Genomic DNA, 27,959 nt, shown 5'->3' with positions numbered 1-27,959 from the left:
TACCTGAAATGTCCACCAAATGAGATTTCAAAAACTCCCTGTGCAGCATTAATTCTTTTAAAATACATACACAGTTTTATTATTTTCAATATGATCGTCTTTTAATTTGAAGAGTTAAAGCCTGTGATGTAGTTCCGTAGTCTTCAGACTTTAATCTGGTCTTGACCATCTGCCCTTTAAAAAAAAAAAAAGGGAAAAAGCCCCATTTATTGAGAGCTTTATCCCTGCTGAATTATTACGCGGTATGTTGAATGAAGGCTCCACCATCATAGACATCACCCGTATTAGTTGATAAAAAATTGCATAGCAACGCAGCAAGGATCAAGTTGGATATACTGAAGGAGAGGATTTAAGCGTATAAAAACTCTCAGCCGCTTGCAACCCTCTTGGATTTGATTGGGTTTCATTTAACTGCCAAACTGAGTTACAGTGAGAGGGCAGTGAGAAATTAATTCAGTAATAAAATGGTCTCATGAACCCACCGTCTCTCTGGCGTGACTTAATGCTCTTCCTGGCCAGTCTCTCCAGGTGACCCAAAATTCTGCTGCATCTTTGTGTCAGATATGATTGGATGCCTCATCCGGTCATTCCTAATGTCGAGATGCAGCAGAATTACCTGCCTTCAGAGGAGGCCGGCCACTGTGCTGCATCAAAGTGTGGTGAGTGAAAGCATAGAAGCCTTATTTCTGCATGAGTCACTCTAGACTTGCCTCATTCCAGGCAGCAACTCATGCAGAAGCACAGAGAGCGGACTCCTTTGTGTGTCCTTAATGCTTGTCGTATACTTAAGGGATGTGGGTGGTGCTGTGGTCTAAACCACTGAGCCTCTTGGGCTTGCCGATTGGAAGGTCAGCAGTTCGAATCCCCACGACGGGGTAAGCTCCTGTTGCTCTGTCCCAGCTCCTGCCAACCTAGCAGTTCGAAAGCACACCAGTGCAAGTAGATAAATAGGTACCACTGTGGCAGGAAGGTAAACGGCATTTCCGTACGCTCTGGTTTCTGTCACAGTGACCTTTTGCACCAGAAGCGGTTTAGTCATGCTGGGCACATGACCCGGAAAGCTGTCTGTGGACAAACGCCGGCTCCCTCGGCCTAAAAGTGAGATGAGCGCCACAACCCCATAGTCACCTTTGACTGGACTTAACTGTCCAAGGTTCCTTTACCTTTTCCTAGATGTCATGGACTTGGACACAGAGAAATGGTGGGAGGAACCAGTTGGGGAACCACCAAGGGAGGAAGTCTCAGGGGTCTTTTGCCTTTACTACCCTCCTGCACCAGCAGAAGTCCTTGCATGGGCTTTTGCTAAGGGGATTTATTAGTTGAATCCAGCCCATTGGCCGCCTTAACTATCAGAATTTCAAAAAAATATTGATTTAGCCCGTTGTGTGTAGTCACAACACAACCCTAGTGTGGCATTCTTGGCCACCTTCTCAAGAAGAAAGGTGATTAAGTCCTCTTACCCAGGCAGACTGCAAACAAAAAATGTTTGGCTTGCGAATTAATTTTTGCACATTGCTTTGGGGAAAACACACCTACATGGCAACAGTGAGATGATGTTTCTTCGTTCTGTCGTGGAAAAGCCTTTTGAAAAAATAATAATCTGTGCTTCCACAGAAATAAAGCATGCAACTATGTGAAAAGTGTTTACTTTTTTCAAAGTGGAGTATCCTTCAAATACCTTTCATAATCAGGTCCTTGAAATACCTCTTCCTGGAACTAAGTCAGGGTGTGCCAATGTGGTGTAGTGGTTGCAGTATTGGACTAGGACCTGGGAGGTAAAGGTAAAGGGACCCCTGACCCTTAGGTTCAGTCGCAGACGACTCTGGGGTTGCGGCGCTCATCTCGCTTGATTGGCCGAGGGAGCCAGCGTACAGCTTCCGGGTCATGTGGCCAGCATGAGTAAGCCACTTCTGGCGAACCAGAACAGCGCACAGAAACGCCGTTTACCTTCCCTCCAGAGCGGTACCTATTTATCTACTTGTACTTTGATGTGCTTTCGAACTGCTAGGTTGGCAGGAGCTGGGACCGAACAACGGGAGCTCACCCCGTCACGGGGATTCGAACCGCCAACCTTATGATCAGCAGGTCCTAGGCTCTGTGGTTTAACCTACAGTGCCACCCATGTCCCACCTGGGAGATGAGGGTTCAAATCCCCACTAGGCCATGAAGCACACTGGGTGACCTTGAGTCAGTCACTGACCTACCTCACAGGGTGGTTGTGGAAATTAAATCAGGAGGGGGGATCTATGCCATGTGGCTTCAGCTCTTTGGACTCTCATTTGGCTCAGCTGGCATAATCAAGTAGCATTCTGGGGCCATGATTTAATGACTTTAATCACACATCTTTCTGCATACAGAGAATCTTTTGTCCCTCGCAGGACCCAGCGACCGCACAGGGTTTTCCCCTTTATGTAATGCCACGAGCAAAACGGCCGTTTGCAAGGCGGGAATGTTAAATGGCAAATGACGTAGAGAGGTCAGGGCCTTCCTTCATTCCCAAGCAGGTTGTTAAAAAATAATAATTTAACCAAGGTGTGAAAATGGCATTGCCCTCCAAAAAACTGTATTTTGCAAATCCTGTACCACTCACTTGCATATGATTTATGATGGTGGAAAAGAACTTTCTGCAGCAGAATTGCTGCAGTTTTGCCAAAGAGGAGAGATCCATGCAAGAAGAATAAGGAAGAGCCACATTTTCAAAGGGGCCGGTGTGAAATTGCACTGAGATAATGAAGAATTTAGGAACATCTTCTGCTATCCACTAGGTTCATTTTTAAAAAAATAATCAGTAGGAGGAGTGAGAGGGCGTTTTGTTTATCACCTTTAAGAATACTTGCCTACTCTTGGCAGCCAGGGGAATCATCCACTTATAGGATTGAGATATAAGCAAGAACCCCAAATTCTGCAGATTCAATGGAGGGGATTTTTGGTGCCTGAATTTTCAGGTGCAACAGCTCAGTTTTGTATTCAGCTACATCCAGCTCTTCTGCTAGCAGTTTTGTCCAGCTGTTTTTACTGGTGTGCCCTCATTCCTGCCACCCACTGTGTGTCTAATTAGAAAAAGCTGGGCAGGGGGGGGGCAAGAAAAAGGAGGGGGCACACCAGCCATTAATGTGAGAACTTAAAGTAGGAGCCAAAGGAGAATTCAAGAGAAAAAAGAATCCCAGGGAAACTTGAGTTCAGATGATATACCTGAAAGAGCGTCTCCACCCATATCATTCAGCCCGGACACTGAGATCCAGCTCACTGTGAGAAGTGAGGTTACAGGGAACCAGGCAGAGGGCCTTCTCAACAATGGTGCCCACCCTGTGGAACGCCCTCTCATCAGATGTCAAGGAAATAAACAGCTACCTGACTTTTAGAAGACATCTGAAGGCAACCCTGTTTAGGGAAGTTTTTAATGTTTGATCTTTTACTGTGTTTTTAATAGTCTGTTGGGAGCTGCCCAGAGTGGCTGGGGATACCCAGCCAGATGGGCAGGGTATAAACAAACAAACAAACAAACAAACAAAAATTATTATTATTATTATCTCTGTGGCAGACTTCCATTGGAAGTGGCTCAAGTGAACAAGTCCGCTTTTGCAAGCGGCGCAACCTGAGTGCCACTAAAATAGCATGAGGTTGGAGCTCTTCCATGGAAAAAGAAATCATCTCTTTTCACAGACGAGGGGAGGGGCTTGTTAGAACCACATACCTTTTCTGGAAAAACTCTGGAATTGCAGGTGGCCCAAATCGACCTGACCTGACCTGCCGATCCCTGCTGCTGCTCCTGCAGCAGCTTTTAACGAGTGGATGCAGGGAAATTATTGATGCACCCATTAGTAAATATGCCCCTGTTGTTTTCTTACTGTGCTCATAGCTAACTGAGGGACGCAACTGCTTCCAGATACCCGTGTCTCCTCTTCTGGGGCAACCCTAATCTGAGAATGTTGCCCAAGGAGAACTGTAGGTGGTCTGGCATCAGAAGAAGCAGGGGATGGATGCTTTGAATACCAGCTGTCTTTCTGAGGAAGTGAACGCAGTGGGGAGAAAGGGGGCCCACCCCAGATCTCTAAAGGCAGGCAAGATTTCAGCTCAGGCAGAAGGAATGTCAGCAGCCTTTGGAGGAAGACAGTGAAAGCTTCTTATTCTTTTTCCCCACTCGCCTTGGGACACAGTCTTCCTTCAGCTCTGCTTCCAGCAGCCCCGCTAAGAGCCAGCGAGACTAAGCTATATAAACTGCAGCCAGATATGCTGACTCTGAGAGAAACAGGTCCATGGATCTGCATTCCTCCCTTTGCAATGGTCAGTTGCAAGTTGCAATGTCAGTACAATAGCCAGCTGCAGGAATAGGGAATGCTTGGACCTCCCAATCTTGTTGGGCGGCTCTCATCGTCCTGACTTATTATCTATGCTGGCTGGGAGATTGCTTCCCCAATCCTGCTCTATTGACACATGTATTTTTTTATTGGATTTTTGATAATTTTATACATATAAAACAAAAACAATTCAAATATTAAAATACAAGGTTCTTTTGAACATACAGACCTCCTTCACTCCCTCCATAGGTTCCATGTTTAAGTTTAAATTTGTTACATCTTTTACCCTTATCCATCTATTAGGTAAAGGTAAAGGGACCCCTGACCATTAGGTCCAGTTGCGGATGACACTGGGGTTCCGGCGTTCATTTCGCTTTATTGGTCGAGAGAGCCAGTGTACAGCTTCCTGTTATGAAACTGAGTATGCGGAGTTGGTGAAACTGATGGGGAAGATCCAAAACCAGGAAGATCACGCATTTACTAAGGTAAAGGGACCCCTGAATGTTAGGTCCAGTTGTGGACGACTCTGGGTTTGTGTACTCATCTCGAAAGCATTTGACGTGCTTTCAAACTTCTAGGAGAACCAGAGCAGCGCACGGAAATGCCGTTTACCTTCCTGCCAGAGTGGTACCTATTTATCTACTTGCACTTTGACATGCTTCCAAACTGCTAGGTTGGCAGGAGCAGGGACCGAGCAACGGGAGCTCACCCCGTTGCAGGGATTCGAACCGCCGACTTTCTGCTCGGCAAGCCCTAGGCTCTGTGGTTTAACCCACAGCGCCACCCAATTACCATAAATAATTCCACATTGCAAGTGTCATTACATCCCTGCCAACGATTTTAAGTGATTACAGTGGTCTTTTAAATCAATTACAAATTTATTCCAATCTTTAGTAAATACTCCTGCCAACCTAGCAGTTCGAAAGCACGTCAAATGTAAGTAGATAAATAGGTTCCACTCTGGCGGTTAGGTAAACGGTGTTTTCGTGCGCTGCTCTGGTTCTCCAGAAGTGGCTTAGTCATGCTGGCCACATGACCCGGAAGCTGTACGCAGGCTCCCTCGGCCAATAAAGCGAGATGAGCGCCACAACCCCAAGGTCGGTCACGACTGGAGCTAACATTTACCTTAGTAAATGCGTGATCTTCCTGGTTTTGGAGCTTCCCCGTCAGTTTCGCCAACTCTGCATACTCAGTTTCATCTGCCATTCTTCTTTTGCTGGTACTTCTCCTTCCTTCCAGCTCTGGGCTAGTAGCATTCTCGCTGCTGTCGTTGCATACATAAAAAGCCTTTTATCATCTCTTGGTAACTCTTCACCTATTATACCTAATAAAAAGGCTTCTGGTTTTTTTACAAATGTGTTTTTAAACATTTTCTTTAGTATCGTCGGTACCTAACACCGAGTAAAATTGCTAAAATGTACAAAACAAGTTCAAAATTGTGTTGGAAATGTAAAGAGAATGAGGGTACTTTTTACCATATGTGGTGGACATGTACAGTGGTAAAGGCTTTCTGGGAAATGATATACAGTGGGGCCTTTGTTTACAAACTTAATTCGTTCCGGAAGCCTGTTCTTACACCGAAAATGTTCTCAAACTGAGGCACGCTTTCCCCAATGAGGCTTCCTGCTGCCGGTGCCCTTCCACCAGTTGGCTTCTGTTTGTCTTCCGGTGCAAAGTTCGCTAGCCGGAACAACTACTTCCGGTTTTGTGGAATGCGTTGCCTGAATCATTTGTTAACAGGACTGTTCTTAGACCGAGGTACGACTGTACAATGAACTATTGACACATGTAAATATGTCTGAGCTTGTTGCTCCATGCAAAGACCGCATGGCTTTCGACAAACCAACCATTGCGTTCCTGAATTCAAATGTGATAAAAGAGTTTCTGAATCGTTTCACCATTAAACAACATACCAGCTCCATTTTGGGGGATAAGATATAAGCCTATGTCTCCCCACCACACGCTCCCGCTAATCATAGTCTTGTTTTTTAATTTTTTATCTTAATCATAGAATCATAGATTGTAGAGTTGGAAGGAACCAGGAGAGTCCAACTGGCTGCAGTGCAGCAATCTTTTGCCCAATGTGGGGCTCAAACTCACGACTGAGATTAAGACTTATGCTCTACTAACTGAGCTATTATTTTGGAAGAATGTGGGCTCAGTAACCTGTGTTGGCAGTTCTTAAATGTTCACAAATAGTCTGATTTGCCAGTTATCACAATCCTTAAATCAGAGGAAAGCTTTATAAATATGTTGGAAAGGTTTATATAGTTCTTTTTTTAAAAAAAAAGTTTCATGTTATTAAAACCTCCTTAGTTACCACAGTGTTTGGATTTCTAAAACGTTAAGGGGAATTTTGTTTCCAGCGGAAAAGCATGCCAAGTTGTGCTGGCTCTGTACTGAAAAACAGCAACTCATATATAAATACATGCATTTTAAAAATATACACAGGACTAGGCATTTTAAAAGCTAATTAAGGAAATGACTTTAAGGTCACTGGAAATTATTTGCAACGGCTCCATGAAGTGTATATGTTCTCTTTTATGTTGTTTGAATGTCACCAGAGTCTGCCAAATCATAATGTGGGCCATGGTCAAGCAGAATAATTGTGTAAAAGCAGCAGACGTTTCAGCCAAAGAAGCACTTCTTTACCTAACATACCATTAGCCGAGGGAACGTAGCATCTCAAGATGTTAGGCTGACTGCAGGCATAAATGGCTCTTCTGTGTATTTATTTATTTTATACATAGAGAGCAGACCCTCTAGAAGCATGGGCCGTGATAGCCAGCAATGAAGCTTCTATATTCAGATGGTGAACACACTTAACTAGCAGATGGAGCTGAGTAACAATAGGCGATCAGTATTTAAGTCCTGCTTGTGAACAGCTCTGTGGCATAAGAACTGGAGAAGAGGGGATTATTTATTATATTCTGGTCCAACATGTTAGTCTTTGCATTCCTCTGGTCATATAGGTAACATTTCCCTAAAAGTCCAATGTTTGCTTTTAAGAATTAGACAGTTACCGTATTTTTTGCCCTATAAGACGCACTTTTTCCCCTCCAAAAATGAAGGGGAAATGTGTGTGCGTCTTATGGGGCGAATGCAGGCTTTCGCTGAAGCCTGGAGAGCGAGGGGGGTCGGTACGCACCGAGCCCTCTCGCTCTCCAGGCTTCAGGAAGCTATCCGCTAGCTGTGGGAGACCCAGCTCTCCCAGGGCTAGCGGAGAGCTTGCCTGCACCCAGAAGCTTGGGGCGCGCTGAGCTCCGCACGCCCCAAGCTTCGGGATTAGCGCAGTGCTCCGCTAGCCCTGGGAGAGCCGCACGGCTCACCCACGGCTAGTGGAGACCTTGCCTGCACCCAGAAGCTTGGGGCGCGCTGAGCTCCGCAAGCCCCAAGCTTCGGGATTAGTGCAGCGCTCCGCTAGCCATGGGAGAGCCGCGCGGATCTCCCACGGCTAGCGGACTGCTTGCGCGCACCCAGAAGCTTGGGGCGCGCTGAGCTCCGCACGCCCCAAGCTTCTGGTGTAGCGCAGCGATCCGCTAGCCCTGGGAGAGCCGCGCGGCTCTCCCAGGGCTAGCGGACTGCTTGCGCGCAACCAGAAGCTTGGGGCGCGCTGAGCTCCGCACGCCCCAAGCTTCGGGATTAGCGCAGCTGTCCGCTAGCCCTGGGAGAGGCGCCCGGCTCTCCCACGGCTAGCGGAGACCTTGCCGGCACCCAGAAGCTTGGGGCGTGCTGAGCTCCGCACGCCCCAAGCTTCGGGATTAGCGCAGCGCACCTGGGGGGGAAATAATTTTTTTCCCCCTTTATTCCCCCCCAAAAAAACCTAGGTGCGTCTTATGGGCCGGTGCGTCTTATGGGGCGAAAAATACGGTACTTTTAGTGAGAGGCAGGGATGGCCTGTGAAATTTTCGTACCGTCCAACATTTCTCTGAGGAAAATAGAGACGTCCCATTCAATAATACTAATACGAATAATAGATTATTATTTATACCTTGCCCAACTGACTGGGTTGCCCAAGCCACTCTGGGCGGCTTCCAACATATATAAAGACATAGCAAAACATTAAACAACTTCTCTATACAGAGCTGGCTACAAATGTCTTCTAAAGGTTGTACAGTTACTTATCTCCTTGGCTTGGGGTTTGCATAACTCCATACCCTCCAACATTTCTCCGATGAAAATAGGGGTGTCCTAAGGGAAAGCAGAACATTCTGGGATCAAACCAGAAACTGGGACGGATTCTGTAAATCTGGGACTGTCCCTGGAAAATAAGGGACACTTGAAGGGTCCACATTTTGCCACTCGAGGCAAAAAGCCATTACAAAGCTCCGTTGCCCAAGAGCTATTCCTGATGTTACCCAGGGTGAAATTCCAGGGGTATGTTATAATATATGTACTTATAGTATATATAGTGTAGTTATAATTTATATATGTGTAAATAATAATAATACAGTGGCACCTCGGGTTACAGGCGCTTCAGGTTACAGACTCCGCTAACCCAGAAATAGTACCTTGGGTTAAGAACTTTGCTTCAGGATGAGAACAGAAATCATGCCGTGACAGTGCGGCAGCAGCAGAAGGCCCTGTTACCTAAAGTGGTACCTCAGGTTAAGAACAGTTTCAGGTTAAGAACGGACCTCCAGAACAAATTAAGTTCTTAACCTGAGGTACCACTATAATAATAATAATAAATACCAGGGGTGAAATTCCTGTTGACCTACCTGAGGCTAACTTGGGATAACTAGTGTTTAATTGAAGCAGCACCCTTAGGCATGTTAGATCTGTTAGAACATTTTCTACCAATGTGCTTCTGGTTTGCGTTATTCTAAACAGCTCTCCCAAGATTCAGAAATGTGTTCTGTACGTTGGTGGTTTTGCCTGGTGTAGGCAACATGCTTCTCTTCTGCAAAGTTATTCAGTTAATAGTAGGTATGGATTATTATATGTTAACGTTCATCTGCCCGGCGTGTGGTTGCAAGAGTGTTCTTTTGAAAAAAGATGCATTTTTTGTGTGTGGACGGAAATGGAGGACATAAAAGTAGAATCTGTTTTTCAAGAACTGCTTTTTCCCTTTTTCAGGTATACACGTATAAACAGAGGTCAATCACACGCCAAAAAGTCACAGCTATGCAGCCTACAAGCTCAGAAGGTCTGGAAGACATGGCCGCACTGATAGACCTCCATGAAGGGGCCATCATGCACAATCTATTCCAGCGATATCAACAAAACAAAATTTATGTAAGTTCATTTTGGAGGGGGCTGAGGGAAATATTTTGAGCAGGAAATTGCTATTTTGCATGGTTGGATTTGAAAGTTCCCCTAAAGCAAGAGATGCTGGCACTATCGCTGCAGAAAGTTAGACCTGCTGCCCCCTAAAGTTGTGTGTGCAAGAAGTGGGGGGTTCAGTGTGATATATAAATACAGTCGTACCTTGGAAGTTGAACAGAATACGTTCCAGACGTCTGTTCGACTTCCAAAATGTTTGAAAACCAAATTGTGGCTTCTGATTGGCTGCAGGAAGGTCCTGCAGCCAATCAGAAGCCCCGGAAGCCCCGTCAGATGTTTGGGTTCCAAAAGAACGTTTGCAAACCGAAACAATCACTTCCAGGCTTGCAGTATTTGGGAGCCAAAACGTCCAAGTTCCAGGGTGTTCAGGATCCAAGGTACGACTGTATGCTTGAGTGGTTAGGGACTTGAGTGAAAACATTGGCAGCAGTAAGATAAATTCAAAAATGTAAATTAGTTTTGATGGATGCAACAATGGAATACTGAATGGTTTTGCTTATATAAAATATTCAGGGATTTGTGTTATGCACAATGAACCATGGAAAGAGAAGAAGGGAAGTCACTGATATTTTAAGGTTGTTTAAATGAATATTCTAAATTGTAGAACAGAAAATTTAATAAAAATTATTTAAAAAATAAAAAGGGACTTGAGGATATCCTCAAGCCACTTCCTCAGGCCAGGAGAGCTTGAGATTAAACGGAGCAGCTATTAAATGAAGATTAATTCAGACTGAATGAAGTAGCAGTTTGGTAGGTCGTAAGGTGGAAATCTTGAGACGAGAGCTGGGAAAGCCTGAAATTTGAACGTAATGGCCTAACTCCATATTGAATCAACTGTGGTTAATAAAAATTGCCACGGGGAAGTTCTGACAATGAACTATTAGAACTCAGCCACAACCATTTAGGAAGGGGTAATACAGGAGCAGAGTTGAAAATGTGGAAAGCCAGGCTCTGTACAGTTAACAAAAGCAGAAGGACTGCAGAGGTGTATTAGAATGCTCTGTCAAGAGAATGAATGAAACAAAGGTTAAGTGGGAGGAATATCAGGAGATGGAGGGATGGATAGTTTTGCGGGTGAATTGGTAAAATAACAGGGAGAGGTTCCGTAAGGCTCTGCAGGAAGTGGTCAACAGGGTTTGTGGTTCACGGCCATTTTTAGAGATGGTTTTTTTGACTCAGATATTTTAAACCTGTGGAGTACGTGGAGGTCTCTAAATGTCAGTTTTGATAGTTTGCATTTTATCTCTAAAGAACTGGAAGAGATTCCCCTCCCCTACATTTCTCTGAGCGGTTTACCAGTCAAGTCCCTCTTCTCAGGGAACTCTGGAAAACTGTAACTCTGTGTGAAGAATTATCACAGAATTGTAGAGTTGAAAGGGACCCCTAGAGACATCTAGTCCAATCCCCCTGCAATTCAGGAATCTCTGCTAAAGCATCCACCTAAACATTAGGAAGAACTTCCTGACAGTAAGAGCTGTTCGACAGTGGAATTTGCTGCCCAGGAGTGTGGTGGAGTCTCCTTCTTTGGAGGTCTTTAAGCAGAGGCTTGACAACCATATGTCAGGAGTGCTCTGATGGTGTTTCCTGCTTGGCAGGGGGTTGGACTCGATGGCCCTTGTGGTCTCTTCCAACTCTATGATTCTATGATTCTATGATCCATGGTAGATGGCTGTCCAACCTCTGCTTAAAACCCTCCAAGGAAGAAGAGTCCACCACCTTCTGAGTAAGTCTCTTCCACCGTCGAACAGCTCTTACGGTCAAAAATGCGGTCTCCTAACTACTCTCAATGCCTTTAACAAACTACAGTTTCCAGGGTACTTTGGGGGAAGCCGTGATTGTTTAAAGTGCTTTGACACTGCTTTAAATGTATAGTACCTTTAAAGGGGGCCTTGGTTTGAGAGTAACAGGGGAATCTTAACTTTAATTTTAACAGGCTAAACTTGGGCGACCTTACGGGTGTTTATTTTGAGCCCTGCTTTAAGTGTACAGTGGAGGTCCGTTCTTAACCTGAAACTGTTCTTAACTTGAAGCACCACTTTAGCTAATGGGGCCTCCTGCTGCTGCCGCGCCGCCAGAGCACGATTTCTGTTCTTACCCTGAAGCAAAGTTCTTAACCTGAAGCACTATTTCTGGGTTAGCGGAGTCTGTAACCTGAAGCGTCTGTAACCTGAAGCGTCTGTAACCCGAGGTACCACTGTATTGGCAAATACGATGGCACAGGGACACCCCAGGTTAGGACATTTCAATCAGTGCATACATTTGAATGGTATCCTTTAAGCTGGCTGCCATAGCCTGCACCGAAATGCTAAATTTCAACATATTCTGATGGTGCCCATGTTGAAAAACATGACCAGGCCAGACTGTTCCTTGAGATGCTTCATCTCAAGCAAAGCAAGGAATGTGCACATAGTAAAATGGCCGGTTAAAGGCTGTAATTTTGGGGCCTCCAAAGCCCAGCTCCAAAATTAGACAAGCCAGTGGTATATGGTGGTTGTGTGACTTGCATTATCAACTGTGGAGCATGTCGCTAAGCACTGTTGAGACGATCCTTCCCTGGGACAGTTTGAGCTTATGCGGAAAGTTTTTGGGAAGAGGTCCTAAAACCACATAAGTACATATGCGATGCAGCTAAAGGAAAGGGCATTCAAATTACGGTGTTGGGAGTTGGCTTTAACTGGATTTGCCTCCCGACACTCAACTGTTTCTGGCAGATGTGAGTTGAAAGGAGGTCAAAACAGAATGAAAGGGAACGATTTAAAAAAATGGTGAGAGAGAGCTAAAAATAAAACCATTAAATGTGTAAACTCACTCATGAGTCCTCTTTGATTCAGTGCTTAAAATGTGCCCGTTTTAACACATTTTCCATTGAAGCGCAAGCAGTTTTTTTTTTAAAAAAAGTTCTGCTGAGAAATAGTCAGATCTTTATTTGATGTGGGCTCTCTTCATGGGATCGCTAAAAGCACATGATAATGATTCATATTCATTCTCTTTCCACAGTCATCTGGTTGGGAGCCAAAATGCTGGACTAGACAGGCCTTTGGTGTGATCCAGCAAAGTTATTATATATATATATATATATATATATATATATATATATATATATATACTTTTTACATAGATACATTTCAATGATTTTACATTCATTTTGACATTTTAAAACTTGACTTCCTTCCCTCTCTTTCTGCAGTTCCTTAAATTTATTTTTAATATCTTCTGCATATACAAATTAACTTAATTTGCTCATTTATTCATCTTCTTTATATATATACTCTTATATAAAGGTAAAGGGACCCCTGACCATTAGGTACAGTCGTCACCGACTCTGGGGTTGCACTCTCATCTCGCTCTATAGGCTGAGGGAGCCGGGGTTTGTCCGCAGACAGCTTCCGGGTCATGTGGCCAGCATGACTAAGCCGCTTCTGGCGAACCAGAGCAGCGCACGGAAACGCCGTTTACCTTCCCGCCAGAGCAGTACCTATTTATCTACTTGCACTTTGATGTGCTTTAAACTGCTAAGTTGGCAGGAGCAGGGACCGAACAATGGGAGCTCACCCTGTTGCGGGGATTCGAACCGCCGACCTTCTGATCAGCAAGTCCTAGGCTCTGTGGTTTAACCCACAACGCCACCCGTGTCCCTGGCATACTTTTATATAGCTGCAGGTTATTACAATAATCCTGCCAGTATTTTTATCTGTTTACAATTTATCTGTAAATATTCAATAAACCATTTGCATTCTTTTGTAAAAAGTTTGTTATCTTGATTCTTCCGGTAAGTTTCTCCATTTTTGTGTGTTCCACAAGTTTTTGTATCCATTCTTCCTTTGCTGGGACTTCTTCTTCTTCTTTCCATTTTGGGGCAAGTAACATTCTTGCTGCTGTAGTCGCATACATGCATAAATTTCTATAAAATTTAGGTAGTTCTATCGCTATAATTCCCAGAAGAAAGGCTTCTGGGTTGATGTTTTTTACAACCAGCATAACTTTTTATTACACTTATGTCAGGGAACTGCCATCAGCTCAGAGGCGAGAGGGCAGTTGGGTTACAGGGAGCCTCCAACGATCGTGAGAAGCAGCACTTCCTCCGCGGAGGAGGGGAGCCACGCCTCCAGTGGGGAAGGGGTGCAGGGCTTGGAGGATACAAGGGAGAGCCACAGCACCAAGCATGAACAAAGCGGGGGGCGGGGGGCAGGTCCCCCTCTGCCCACGCCCTCTTTGCACGCAGAGAGGGGAGGCGTAGGATGGGGGTCAAAAGACTACTCTGCTGAGGAAAGTTTAAAGACCGCCCACTCCCAGATTCTGCTAGCGACTGAGCAGACATGGAATTGAGTCGATCTGCATTGTGAACATTTTGGACAGATAATAAAGCGGGGAGTCTTGCCTGTTTGCTCTCGAGCAACCACGGCAGCACACATAACAACTTACCTGACTGAGTTGACATTCATCCCCTAGGAGTTGTTGTCTTGGGTTTCTGCTTCTAGTTTCGTGTCTTTTCTCAACGCACACAGTGAGGAGAGTACCAAAGAAAGGCTTGTAAGGCTATTCTGTATTCAGCATCTTCGTGACATCATCAGGCAACAAACCAATCCCGTTCCCCTTCTCATACCTGTCTTTCCTGTTCACCTGACAGAGTCAGCTGAATCAACAGGTTGCCAAGTAACCAAGAGGTTTAAAGATCATATTACATTAACTCTGGCCTTGGGCCAGTTCTGCATCAATAAGAAATGCTAATATTTTGGAATGAAACCATTGTTTTCCCCCTAAGCAAATTCCTTTGACTCATAAGTTGTTGGGAAGTGGCAAATGGCATTGCCAGACAGAAACAGGGGAGTGCCTATGAGAGGTGATGCCCACTAGCCTACTTAGCCGAAATCCCAGGCTTACTATGTCCATGTTTCCCTCACATTCCTGCTGTTCTGTTGATACTTTGCTAGCCACTCAAGGTTTTTATTTACAAATTCAAGGCAGAGGGGGACTGTATTCCTGTTTGCTTCTTTGATATCTCGGAAGCAGGAATGGAACTCAAATTAGCCTTGCAACGTTTGAATAATGTACTGAATAGTTTTTGTCAGATTTAATTGGGTCTCCCGTTTGCTTTATTTCTTCGTTTTGGTTCAGTAAGCTCTCCTAATAACACTTGATCCATCTAATTATAGCATACTTTTCTGTCTAGCTTTATTTGCAAGGGAACCCTCAGGGAGCTAATGGCTGCACAGTAATGATCAATGAAACAATGAATTGTTTTGCTCTTTCTTGAATTCTTGCCAGATGCCAGAAATGCTTACGGAGTTCAGGCCACTAGGTCTGTTTCCCTAATTTGCTAGGTTGTGCATGTGTTGTTGTTTTTTTACAGAGTACTGATGTTCTCCGTACTGGCTTCGCAAACATTTCCAAAAAGCGCTTGTCATGTATCTGGTCTAGGAGCAAAACCAGAAAGAGGTGGCCCATAACATTTCAAGATAGCTTTTTGCCAGCACTGCAAATTTCCCAGTAGTGGTATATGCTGTCAAGGGTGGAAATCTGTTACAAAGCTCTGTAATACGCATTTGTAGATGAGTCCTTAAAATGGAATTACAGCATATTATTTGCCCTTGTGGATGTCTGCAACTCAGATTGAAACGATGATTGTTATTCCATACGCAAGCATGCATAACCAAATCTATCCATCTAGAGCAAGGCTGGAGAACCTTTGGTCCTCCAGGTGTTGTAAGAATCCAACGCACATCAGCCAAAACCAGCATGGCCAATGGCCAAGGATGATCAAAGCTGTAATCCAGAAACATCTGGAGGGCCAAAGGTGGCCCAGCGCCGATCTAGAGAAACTGGTTTAAATAGTTAAAATAAGGAATGTGTCATTATTTACCCATTTATTGCTTGTATTTCCACCCAGGCACCCAAGACAGTTTACAGTTTTAAAATACAAAAACAAACCTGTGTTGTAAAATAAAGACAAAGTCTAACATGCAGGTCAATATCTGAGTTGGGAAAAGCATGTAAGGATGGTTAAATCCAGTCAAAGGCCACTACAGTGGTACTCAGGTTAAGTACTTAATTCGTTCTGGAGGTCTGTACTTAACCTGAAACTGTTCTTAACCTGAACCACCACTTTAGCCAGTGGGGCCTCCCGCTGCTGCCGCGCCGCTGGAGCCCGATTTCTGTTCTCATCCTGAAGCAAAGTTCTTAACCCGAGGTACTACTTCAGGGTTAGCAGAGTCTGTAACCTGAATTATATGTAACCTGAAGTGTATGTAACCCGAGGTATCCCTGTATGGGGTTGCACCGCTCATCGCGCTTCCAGGCCAAGTGAGCCGGCGTTTGTCCACAGACAGCTTTCCGGGTCATGTAGCATGACTAAACCACTTCTGGTGCAACGGAACACCGTGATGGAAGCCAGAGCGCACAGAAACACCGTTTACCTTCCCACCACAGCAGTACCTATTTATCTACTTGCACTGGTATGCTTTCGAACTGCTAGGTTGGCAGGAGCTGGACAGAGCAACGGGAGCTCACTCCGTTGCGGGGATTCAAACCACCAACCTTCTGATCAGCAAGCCCAAGAGGCTCAGTGGTTTAGACCACAACGCCACCAAAAATACTACCCTTGCCTTAACATGCCGTTTAGCCTTCTAGTAAATGGACAGTATAACTTGTGAACTGGGCACTCCACAGTCCTACCCCTTTGTGCCGAGGCCTTTGCTTGTTCTTTCTAAAGGGAAAGAATCGCTCTTAGCTCAATAGTGCTTGAGGAATGGGGTGCCATGCTGCTCCCCCATCTCTGAAAGCCAGGTGGCACCCCGTTTTTGTATGAAGCGTGCTTTAAGCCCTGTAACTGTGGTGTTCCTGTCTGCCCTATAGCAGTTCCATGTTACTTTTCAAAGGATGATTATATGAAAGGAACATTAAGCAACCTTTCTATAGTTGGCTCCTTTATGAAATGGAAATGAAGTCTGTTCCCAAGGCCCATGTGAATAATAAAGAACTTTGTGTAATAGTGCCATGCCGAAAGGAGGTTCTCTCCTCGCCCTCCAACAAGTAATTATTTGCAACTTGCTCAACTTTTCCCGGAAGGGGTAATAATTGTGTATCCCTGGCCAATTTCCCCCCAGTTATGTAATATTCCTGCCTTGTCCCTCCACCCCTTCCAATCACCTTTGCAGTGACTGCTCCAACCTCTTTTCCACGTTCTAAACGTGTTTTGGCTATTAGGAACAGAAGCTTTTTTCCAGCCATGAGACAGTTGGGCTAAATAATAATTTGGATTTATTTATTTGCTTACTTTGTGCCTTGTGCTTCCTCCAAGCTGCACAAGGCAACTTGCAACACAACGCACAATGTAAACAACAGTAGTCTTCCCCAGGGTGGTGCGATGTATTGTGTTTCTTTTTAAATTGCAGTCATTATTAATAAATTCACATATATGCATATTATTATTATTATTCATTTCAATTCTATACCACTCTGTATTCTTAAGAAAAGATCTCAAAGCAGTTCACAGCATATTAAAACATCAAATAACACGATCCAGAGTAAAACATTGCTGTAGAAAGTCAAGTGTACATTGAAAGCAACAGAATTAACAGGAAACTGAAATATCATCTTTAAACATTTCAGAATGAAACATTACAAATGAAGTCAACAACAGAATGCACATTTAATGCAGCAAAGTTAATAATTATAATAGTTTTTGTTTTGTTTATACCCCGCCCATCTGGCTGGGTTGCAAAAAACCTAAACATTTCAAATGAAAATGTTACTAAAGGAAGTCAAATATAAAATGCACGTTTAGAACAGCATGATTAACAAGAGAATAAACTCTTATCATAATGCCAACTTTTTCACTGGGTGTGCGTTGGGTTTGTAGGTAGTAGCAGAGTATATAAATTCACACATGTAGATGTTGTGCAAATCTGTGCCTTCTTTTTGGGGAGATGTTTTCGATAATACACAAATAGCCACCATACTTGAAGCCTGCAACCATGGTTAAGCGATGGGAAGTGTTATGCTTGTATATTGACCCTCGATGATGTTGAGGTGCAGTTAGGAAATTGCTGCTGCAAGGCTTCCTTCTGGGTGATGATTTAATTTTCCTGGAGACTGAAGTAATTTTGCAAATGTAAACACCTTTTTTTTGCTCTGTGGATGATAACCAAGTGTCTGGAAAGCAGATGGTTCTGGTACGGAGAATTCTAATTTCAATCAGTAGCCTCGTTTTTGACGCTTATTTAATAGTCTTCAGCTTTCTTTTGTTTAGCTTTTCCCAGCGACAAACAGAGAACGTTGCCATGTTTTTTCCTAACGGAATAAAGTCGGGGGGGGGGCAGTGAGGGAACTTGCTGCTTCAAAATAGAACCTTGCACCCGCCAGTCTCCCCCAAACATGTTCTCTAATCTACAACATAATGCACTGAATTGAAAAACGGGTGCCACACAGTACAGTTGTGGCGTAGCAGTGAGCCAGGATGAGTCCAATAAAAGGCAATACATTTTGCTGGTACATTGGGGGGCCACCAGCTGGAGTCTCTGCAGCCAAGCCCTGAGGAATACCAACTGGCCCCTAGTTGCTAACCAAGAGGAAAGAGAGTTGAGTAGATCTTGTGAAATCCGTGACAAGAGTCAGTTCTGGCAGTCCACTTTAAGATGAGTTGGGTTGTTTTTTCTCCCTCACAGTATTTTTCCTCAGAATGGACCTGCCATAAAGCTATTTCTTGACAGCAACAACAACAACAACAATTTTATTTGTTTCCCAACCACTATGGGCAGCTTCCAACATATATAAACCATAATAAAACATGGCACATTAAAAGTTTCCCTATAAAGGGCTGCCTTCATATGCCTTCTAAAGGTTATATAGTTACTTATCCCCTTGACAACTGATGAGAGGGCGTTTCACAGGGTGGGTGCCACTACCGAGACGGCCCTGTAATCAATGCTGTACATATTTAAACCTCCTTTAATCATGTCAGTAAAACCTTCTTCACTAGTTAAATTTTGGGGCAAGCATCCCTTTATGTCTGTGGAAAAGCACAAATAGTTTTGTTTCTTTAATCTCTTAATCATTTTAAAGAACTTCTATCCAGCTATTTCACCCGGCATGGCTCTCGGATCTATGATTAATTGTTATCTTCTTGCAATCTATCCTGTCTTTGCACTGAGGTGAACAGAGGAGTACACAAATTTCCTTTTCTCTTCCTGGCATGAATGAAAACTGGGTTTTGCTGCAGTTTTATAAGAGTATATATTTGAAGTAGATGAATAAATGAGCAAATTAAGTTCATTTGGATATGCAGAAGATATTAAAAATAAATTTAAGGAACCGCAGAAAGAGGGGGAAGGAAGTCAAGTTTTGAAATGTTCAAATGATTGTTAAACTAGTGAATTGCATAAATAAAGTTTTTTAAAAGAAGAAACTTGAGTTTTGGCTTTGTACATGAGAAGTTCTCTCTCTGTTTTCTCGTACTTCTCCTGAAGCATTTATTCTGCAACCAGCTGCCGGATCAGATGGTGGGAAAGAAAACACATACTCCTTGAGCAAAGAAACTTGTGTTTGCGTTTTAGAGGGAGCGTTTGAATATGTTGTGCGCGCTACATGGCATTGTGAGGCATTTGAGCTCTTGTGTGAACATAAAGCATGATTACAGGGTTTGGCGGTTCTGTAAGAGAAACGGCCTGACTGGGCAGTAGCTTCTGGAAACATATAATCTCAGCGACATGTTAAACTAAGGCTTTTAAGAAAGACGTTTTGGCCTCTAAACATTTAACTTGTAATTTAGGAAGAGAGCTGGATCCAGTCCCTTACAAATTAGCACGAGACGGGCTGAAATGCAGACCGTCCTGACCGTGGTTTCAGTAAATCAAGCTTGCTAGCATGCATGCGACCATTAATTACGTCTCTCTTCAGGATTTAAAGGGGGGGGGAACGGGCAGGGCAAACTGCAGGCTCACAGAACAAAGGACACAAAGAAAAGCGTAATGAGCTTTATGATAACAGGGCAGAATGGCAAGCGAGAGGAGGAGGTGTGGCCTAATGTACAGTAGCCACCAAATAGAAGTTTGTATGTTTTTTCTGTAATGCTTTTTAAAAATCTACGGCGCTCCAGATTTCCAATTAACAAAATAGTGGTGGTTGTAGCAAGGATAAGATATTCGGAATTGCTCGCTGGGACAAATTTCAAAACAAGGTACAACCAGGAAGAACAGAATCAGTTATCCATATAAGTTAAAAGAGAGAGAGGGAGAAGAAAAGGTGGCTCTCAGGTTATTCCTAGTACGTAATACGGCTGGGTCGCATCCTGTACCTTACCGTTCCAATGCTGGGTGAACAAGGTCCACTTCCGTATCAGTACGTAATTTTGTGGCCAATGCTCCCTGGTTCTTATAGTACAGTGGTACCTCGGGTTACATATGCTTCAGGTTACATACGCTTCAGGTTACAGACTCCGCTAACCCAGAAACAGTGCTTCAGGTTAAGAACTTTGCTTCAGGATGAGAACAGAAATCGTGCTCCAGCGGCGCAGCAGCAGCAGGAGGCCCCATTAGCTAAAGTGGTGCTTCAGGTTAAGAACAGTTTCAGGTTAAGAACGGACCTCCGGAACGAATTAAGTACTTAAGCCGAGGTACCACTGTATCAGGAAGTTTGACCCTGTAAGCCAAATCCTACATCCTTAAGAGCTAGTCCTGAACCTTTTCATAGCTGAAGAGAATGGTTTAGGAGTCCAAACACCATTTGTATCCAGTGATTGCTTTAATTTCATTTTCTATTTGAGCTCAGATATTTCTGATTTTCAAAGTTGTTTTGTTAATGGCAATTAGAACCTTGGGAAGCAGTATGGCTGATTACTTGATAGCAGGGCACTCTTGTCACGTTCGTCTTCTGTTTTTTTGAGCATCAGATCAGTGTTAGAAATTCAGATATATGGCTGCTTAAACCAGGGTTGCAGTCGCCAAAACGGAATGGCATCGTTGTCATTTGGGGACCAGTTGGCTCGAAAGCACTTTTTGGTTTCTGAAATTCTTTCTGGTTGTACAGATAAAATATTACAGATAGAATTCTACAGGACGTGTTGCTAGTGTGTGGAAACGGTCGATATCCAAGGATCCTCAGGCATGCACCTCCAGGTTGTAAATTACACCAGAATCAAATTCTGTTCAGCATCTGTTCAGCTGGTTGAACCAGCCTAAGCCTGGCAGAGGAAAAACAAGCCTTTAAAAATAGTTTTTGAGTTAAACCACTCTTTGTTGCTAGTTAAATTTATGTTTTGTTGCCAGGTTATGTCACCAAGCTGAACGGGTTTAGCATCTCTCCCCCTCCCAGTCCTGCCTTTGACACACCTCTGAAATGACCCCCTTTTTAAGGGTTTACACTGGTTTCAGATCTCCAAGGCTTGGCTTGGCTTTTCCAGCTGGGTCCAAGCGAAGCTGGGATGGGAGAATTACGCCCAGCATATTTCCAGCAGAGCTAAGCCTGGGGAGTTGTGCTGGCAAAGCCCAACTGCATCAGGGACCACTTGGCTCCGCTGGAGATCCTCTGGATTCCAGCAGCGTTCATCCCTGCAGATCTTGCTATAGGATTGGTCCCTTAATCCCCAATGAAGATATGGAACCAACCCACTCATCTTTATTTTCTTCCTCTCTTCGTTGCACAAAAACTCGCAGAATCTCTCTCTCTCTCTCTCCCTCTTTTCGCATTGACATTCCTAACTAGGCATTCTCAGTGGGACAATGCTAGATGAACCTTTTAGACCAACGGGTTGGTATTTGTGGAGTTTCACTGGTTGAGAACATGCACTTCTCGAATGGTATTTATACCAAACCCAGGAGAAAATGCAGTGAACCATCGTGAGATAGTTTGGCCAATTCTGATCTTAGTCTAAACCATTTTCCCTGCACCTAACCAATAAAAAGTTGTTACATTCAGAGTTTCAGATTTTGCTGTAGCTGCATAGGTGGCGAGCACAAAATTTACTGCAAGAAATACTGTAAAATGGCAATATATACATATAAATATGTATTTATATTTATATGAACCTTTTAACTGTATAGCCTATTTACACACTTCTGTTGGTTGGTTTTACCTTGGATACAGTTCTATTTAATCCTTGATTTTATCTACTTAATGAAGGGCATCTTGTCATATTTTAATAGATCAAACAAAACATCTTTGACCAGTTACTGTTGTGGGTGGAAGTATGGTGGTGAGGAGAGAGACTTGTGCCCTGGCAATTAATAAAGTAACTAATAAGGCTTGTTATTGTAGGCCTTCCAAGTAGATTATGTCCTAAGTCTTTAAATGTGCATTTTATAGCCTTAGCAAGCACAGTACTGTGCAACTGTTTCCTTTGGTTACAGAATGGGTTGTTTCCATTCTTTTCCTTTTCATTGCAATTCTGGACATTGCTGTGCTAAAACTTGCTGTGCCATATTAAAGGTTAACTAATGAACTCAAGTGTCTTGTAATCGCATGTACACCTTTCCCATAATCCTATGTCTTTCTTTTTTCCAGACTTATATTGGTTCCATAGTTGCCTCCGTTAACCCCTACAAGACCATTCCGGGCCTCTACGACCGCGCCACGGTGGAGCATTATAGCCGGCATCACTTGGGAGAGATTTCGCCTCATATATTTGCTGTTGCCAACGAGTGCTACCGCTGCCTATGGAAGCGTCATGACAACCAGTGTGTTCTCATCAGGTACCGAAATACTCTTTAATTGTTGCTGAATCTTAGATGTGTATGGGATCACACCAGTTGCTTGAATACGGAGAGAAAAGACAGGGGGTACTCTTAATTCTTTCCCCTAGGACTCCATTAATCATGAGATTTGTGGAGACGTAGCTTTGCTGCATGATCTAAATGGCTTCTTAAATGACAAAGCCTTCTTGGCTAAATATCTGTCCTGTGGTCATTTAATAAACACATATATTGGCCCTCCACACGCTCTGGCCTGTTCCCTTAGACCTCGTCTCACTCTGAACACTGATTTTCCCCCCACTGGTTTGTTGCCTTGCTGCGCAGAGAATTAATTTGTCACCAGGAGTCTCGAATAAACACAATCCATCAAAAAAAGATCTTCAGGAAGCCCATAAATAATGACAGCAACTATAATGAAAACTCCTGAACATGTTGGCTGGTTTAATCTGCTTAATGGAGCTTGGTTGTTTTGTCTGTTGTTTAACGCAACTGTGCTTTCCTTTAATGAGGATAAAATAGTTTCCAACATTGGCCCTGGTGTTCATTGCTTTTTTTGGGGGGGGGGGTGCCATTCCGTGACTTTACTAATGCTGATTGGTGCTGATGTTGCACCGCACATCTTTTTGTGCTTTTGGAGACATGAAAGGTGGGATTAGTACCTTTAGTTCAAGCAGGTAGCTGCCAGGATACCATTCTGCCAGCAAGACAGAGAATTACTGTTCTTATTTGTTTGTAATGCCAGTACCAATAATATTATATGATAGCATATGCAGCTATGTGGGATGCAGGTGGCACCACAGAGCCTAGGACTTGCCGATCAGAAGGTTGGCGGTTTGAATCCCCACGACGGGGTGAGCTCCCGTTGCTTGGTCCCTGCTCCTGCCAACCTAGCAGTTCGAAAGCACATCAAATTGCAAGTAGATAAATAGGGACCGCTCTGGTGGGAAGGTAAACGGCGTTTCTGTACACTGCTCTGGTTCGCCAGAAGCGGCTTAGTCATGCTGGCCACATGACCCGGAAGCTGTACGCCGGCTCCCTCAGCCAATAAAGCGAAATGAGCGCCGCAACCACAGAGTCGGTCACGACTGGACCTAATGGTCAGGGGTCCCATGACCTTTACCTTATGCAGCTATGTGCTAAGCATAGAAGCACCTAGAAAAGTTGCACTTTTATACATGTCAAAATTTCTTTTTGGAAAAGCACTTCCAAGGAGGAATTGTGAACATTTAATGCAATTACGTGTTGCAGCTTTTCCTGTGTTGTATAACTACAGGTAGGGGACTGGATGCTTGGGAAATACCACATGCAAACAAATTTCCTGCACATGGAAAGATAGCATTCTACCCAAAAGGCTAGCCATGTGCTAATTTTTTAGGTGTGAGGAGGTTTTTTTGCTTGGACCGGTGAAGTGAATCATGCCATCTCTTCATGTGAACTCTGAAATGGAAACAGTCTCAGGAAGAGCTGAACCACATGACTATGCTTCATGGATAGTTTAGCGCTTAGAATGAAATTTGTGTATTAATTAACATGTCTGAGGGTCATAAACATGTATTCGTGGGTACGCATGCCGGGAGCTGTGATTAGTCAGATATTACTAAAGCTCACATTCATCTCCTAGAAGTTGTTGAGGTTTCGCTGGGCCTCAGCTGGTTTTACAATAAATTTCACTTCTTTTTTGGATAATAGCACTCTTCCCTTTGACGAGAGAGAAGGCAAGCCATTTCCAGAGTACTGCTTGAAACACAGAGACCAGGCCTTTCCCCAAAGGCCTGTTTCGTTCATGCAGTGAGGTAGCTCAGACTACCGCATTCAAAGCTCACTTTTTGCAGTGCCACCATTAACATAATTTCAACATACATTTTTGCCATCTTTATGTGGACACTGAATCTTGAATTTAAATATTGTGTGCCCCCCTTACTTAATTTGCTGTTTTTGTCTGTGAAATGCGAGGAAGTAGCTACTGGGAAACTATCAGTCTCCGGCTTCCTGATATAGTTTGCTGAAGAAAGCAGTGCTTAAAATGTGTCTCTTCTATTCTCGGCTCACACCAGTTGGCATGGGCAGGGCAACCCAAGAACAAAATCTAAAGCAGGAAGAGACCTTAAGGCAGTGTTCTGGAATCACAGGCCTTCCAGAAAGCCCCTTGGACATGCTGCCACTTGTTTCCCTACATTGGGTCAATGTTGTGTCATGGTAAACATCCATTTTTTAATGATACTGTCACAGGAAGCGTGCTGGTCAGTAAATACACAATTCAAAGTTGGACTTAACTCTTTATTAGCAAAAGCACAACCTCCACAGACTTGGTCGAGTGGCAGGCCTAATGAGCAAAGCAGCTCATTCTCAGTCGTCCTACTCCATGAACATCACTTGCCGAGATGGAAAGTCCCCACCTAGTCCCTTCTCCAGGGCTTTTTCTAAGCGATTGAAGACTGTGCCTGCATGCAGTCTGCCATTGCTCCACTCGTTTCAGCCCTCTTCTGGTTCTGAGAGACAGGGAGAGGGGAGCTTGTTGCAGCATGAGGGAAAGAAACCTGTGCCCCTTCACCAACCAGACTCATCTTTCCCTCTTGACCTTCCTCCTCCGTCTCACCTGCTTCTGCCTCTGATTCTGCACTCCTCTCTGCCACAGACTCTCCCAGCTCACTAAGCCCTGTTATAGCTTCAGCTTCTGACACCCTCTCCTCTTCCCAGTCTTCTCCCTCTGCCCACTTATTGTTGTCCCACCACAGGGCTCTGAGATTTCCTCCCTTGGTGGTTCCTCAGCTGGTTCCTCCCACCATTCCTCTGCATCAAACCAGCCCATCACATCTAGGTAAAGGTGAAGGAAAAGGACCCCTGGAAGGTTAAGTCCAGGCAAAGGCCACTACAGGGTTGCAGTGCTCATCTCGCTTTCAGGCCGAGGGAGCCGGCGTTTGCCCGCAGACAGATTTCCAGGTCATGTGGCCAGCATGACTAAACTGCCTCTGGCACAATGGGACACCGTGATGGAAACCAGAGCGCACGGAAACGGCATTTACCTTTCCGTCGCAGTGGTACCTATTTCTCTACTTGCGCTAGCATGCTTTTGAACTGCTAGGTTGGCAGGAGCTGGGGCAGAGCAACGGGGATTTGACCTGCCGACCATCTGATTGGCAAGTCCAAGAGGCTCAGTGGTTTAGACCAGGGCACCACCACACCCATGGCATCTACCTACTGTGGATCTATCTATCATCTATCTATCTATCCATCTATCTATCATCTAGCTAGCTATCCATCTATCAATCATCTATCTATCTATCATCTATCTATCTATCTATCTATCTATATCTATCATCTATCTATCTCTATCTACCTATCATCTATCTATCTATCTATCTATCTATCTATCTATCTATCTCTATCATCTATCTATCTATCATCTATAGCTATCATCTATCTATCTATCTATCTATCTATCTATCTATCTATCTATCTATCATCTATCTATCTATCATCTATATCTATCTCTCTATCTATATCTATCTATCTATCTATCTATCTATCTATCTATCTATCTATCTATCATCTATCTCTATATATATTTATCATCTATCTTTCTCCATCCATTCATCCATCTATTTATCCACCCATCTTATGATCTGGGACATGAGGCACCTAACCATCTGTAGACACAGCACTAAAAAAGTCTTTTTTAAACAATCGAATCAAATGAATTAACAGTAAACAAGTTTCCACAGTGAACAGGCATAGCCAGGAGTGAGATGGGCTATTGCCAAAAACACATGGGTGTGGGACAAGAGCCTTGGAACTGTCAAACGCCGTGCGGTTTCTCATCACAGAGAAAGCAGGAAATCCTTTCAGCATTAGTCACTTTTTTTTTTCTTTTTTGGCGACTGCTAATGAAAGCTGCTATGTTATGCTATCGGTGACACGTTTCATTCCAAATACAGTAGGACTTGTATCAGCGTTCCTTCATCTGTGTCCAGCAATAAATGACAGAGCTGATTTCGTTGTGGGTTGCATGCTTGGCTGTCCAGCTTACAGTCAAACAGATCCCAGTCTCTTTAAGTTGCTAATAGAATTGACTCTTACTATTTCTGTGCCGCTTGTCAGCCCGGCTGGAAAAAGTCCCAAGTGTGTAGTTGTCTGGGTCACTTAAAAAAGATGTCGTCAAACTAGGAATGTAAAATGTTGGACTTGCCTTGATTCTTCTTTGTGGGTTTTTCTTGTGACTCACACCTCCAATTTTGGCTACGATGTTGAGCAGGTGCTGGGTATTTGTGTGTTGGATTAACAAGTGTATTTGAAATAGGTGAGTTAAAGAGGTTTGTTGTGGTCAATCAATATCCAGTATTAATAATGTTACCAGGTTCTTGGAATCATAGAAATGTGTTGGAGATGTAATGAGATTGAGGGTAAAGGTAAAGGGACCCCTGACTCTAGGGTTGCGGTGCTCATCTCACTTTATTGGCCGAGGGAGCCGGTGTACAACTTCCAGGTTATGTGGCCAGCATGACTAAGCCGCTTCTGGCGAACCAGAGCAGTGCACGGAAACGCCGTTCACCTTCCCGCCAGAGTGGTACCTATTTATCTACTTGCACTTTGACATGCTTTCAAACTGCTAGGTTGACAGGAGCAGGGACCGAGCAACGGGAGCTCACCCCATTGCGGGGATTCGATCCACCGACTTTCTGATCGGCAAGTCCTAGGCTCTGTGGTTTAACCTACAGCACCACCCATGTCCCGGAGATTGAGGGTATGTTTTATCATATGTGGTGGACCTGTAAAAGGGTAAAAGAGTATTTGGGAAATAATTCATGATGAATTAAAAAAATGTTTAAAAGTACTGTTCCAAAAACAAAAAACCCAGAGTCCTTTTTGTTGGGGATAACTCAGACGGAAATTCCCAGGTGTCAAACATCTCCACTTGGGTCTCATCTGTCCAGAGGACATTGTTCCAGAAGTCTTGTGGTTTTTTCACATGCAAACTTTGCAAACCTAAGCCGTGCTGCCACATTCTTTTTAGAGAGAAGAGGCTTTCTCCTGGCAACCCTTTCCAAACAAACCATACTTGTTCCGTCTTAATTGTACTGTCATGAACTTTAACATTTAACATGCTAACTGAGGACTGTAGAGCATGAGATGTAACTCTTGGGTGTGTGTTTCTTGCAATTTCCTCTGAGCATTGCCATGAATTTGCTGAGCCGTCCACTCCTGGGAAGATTGGCAACTGTCTCGAGTGTTTTCCACGTTTGAATAACCTTTCTCACTGTAGAATGATGGACTTTACATTGGTTGGAGATGGCCTTAGAACCCTTCCCCAGTTTCATGGGCAGTAGCAATCACTTCTCTAAGAGCATCGTTCTGTCTTTCCTCCCTGGCATTGTGCTAAAACACACCTGAATTCTCCAGACCAGCAAAAGGGTTATTTATGTATGCTACTACTGCGGCCTGTGTTTCGTTAGCCCCAAAATGGAAAGTGAGCGAGGTCCCAACTAAAGAAGAAGGGCAACTTGAGCTGACAGAATATGCGCAGCTTGCAGACTTAACATATAGAATAAGAGAAGAAGTAGAACATACATTTAGAGACGATTGGAAAACGTTTATTGAATATATGGCGGGAAATTGTGTACACCTGAAAACGTTGGCAGTATTAAGAAAAATTCAGCAATATAAATAAGGTTTGATGGATGTATTAATGGAATAT

At 43.9% G+C, this 27,959-nt stretch overlaps 1 protein-coding gene and 1 long non-coding RNA gene across 2 annotated transcripts in view; one reads left to right on the top strand and one right to left on the bottom strand.

Annotated features, from left to right (window-relative positions):
• The window catches only part of MYO10 (myosin X), a 202,402-nt gene that overhangs the window by 80,749 nt on the left and 93,694 nt on the right, over nucleotides 1-27,959 (top strand). The window contains exons 3-4 of the mRNA XM_081206129.1: nucleotides 9,378-9,536; nucleotides 22,080-22,267. Coding sequence (XP_081062255.1) covers nucleotides 9,378-9,536; nucleotides 22,080-22,267 — 347 coding nt within the window. The remainder of the gene's footprint in view (nucleotides 1-9,377; nucleotides 9,537-22,079; nucleotides 22,268-27,959) is intronic.
• On the bottom strand, nucleotides 53-14,171 carry LOC308594041. Its single transcript, XR_014011258.1, has 2 exons — nucleotides 14,007-14,171; nucleotides 53-174 (listed from the first exon to the last, which is right to left on the bottom strand). It is a non-coding gene; the product is annotated as an uncharacterized lncRNA (long non-coding RNA).

The sequence above is a fragment of the Podarcis bocagei genome (assembly GCF_964188305.1).
Source record: "Podarcis bocagei genome assembly, chromosome: 8".
NCBI lineage: Eukaryota > Metazoa > Chordata > Lepidosauria > Squamata > Lacertidae > Podarcis > Podarcis bocagei.
Note: the sequence above shows the minus strand (reverse complement) of the source record. Positions and strands in the feature narration are given on the sequence as shown.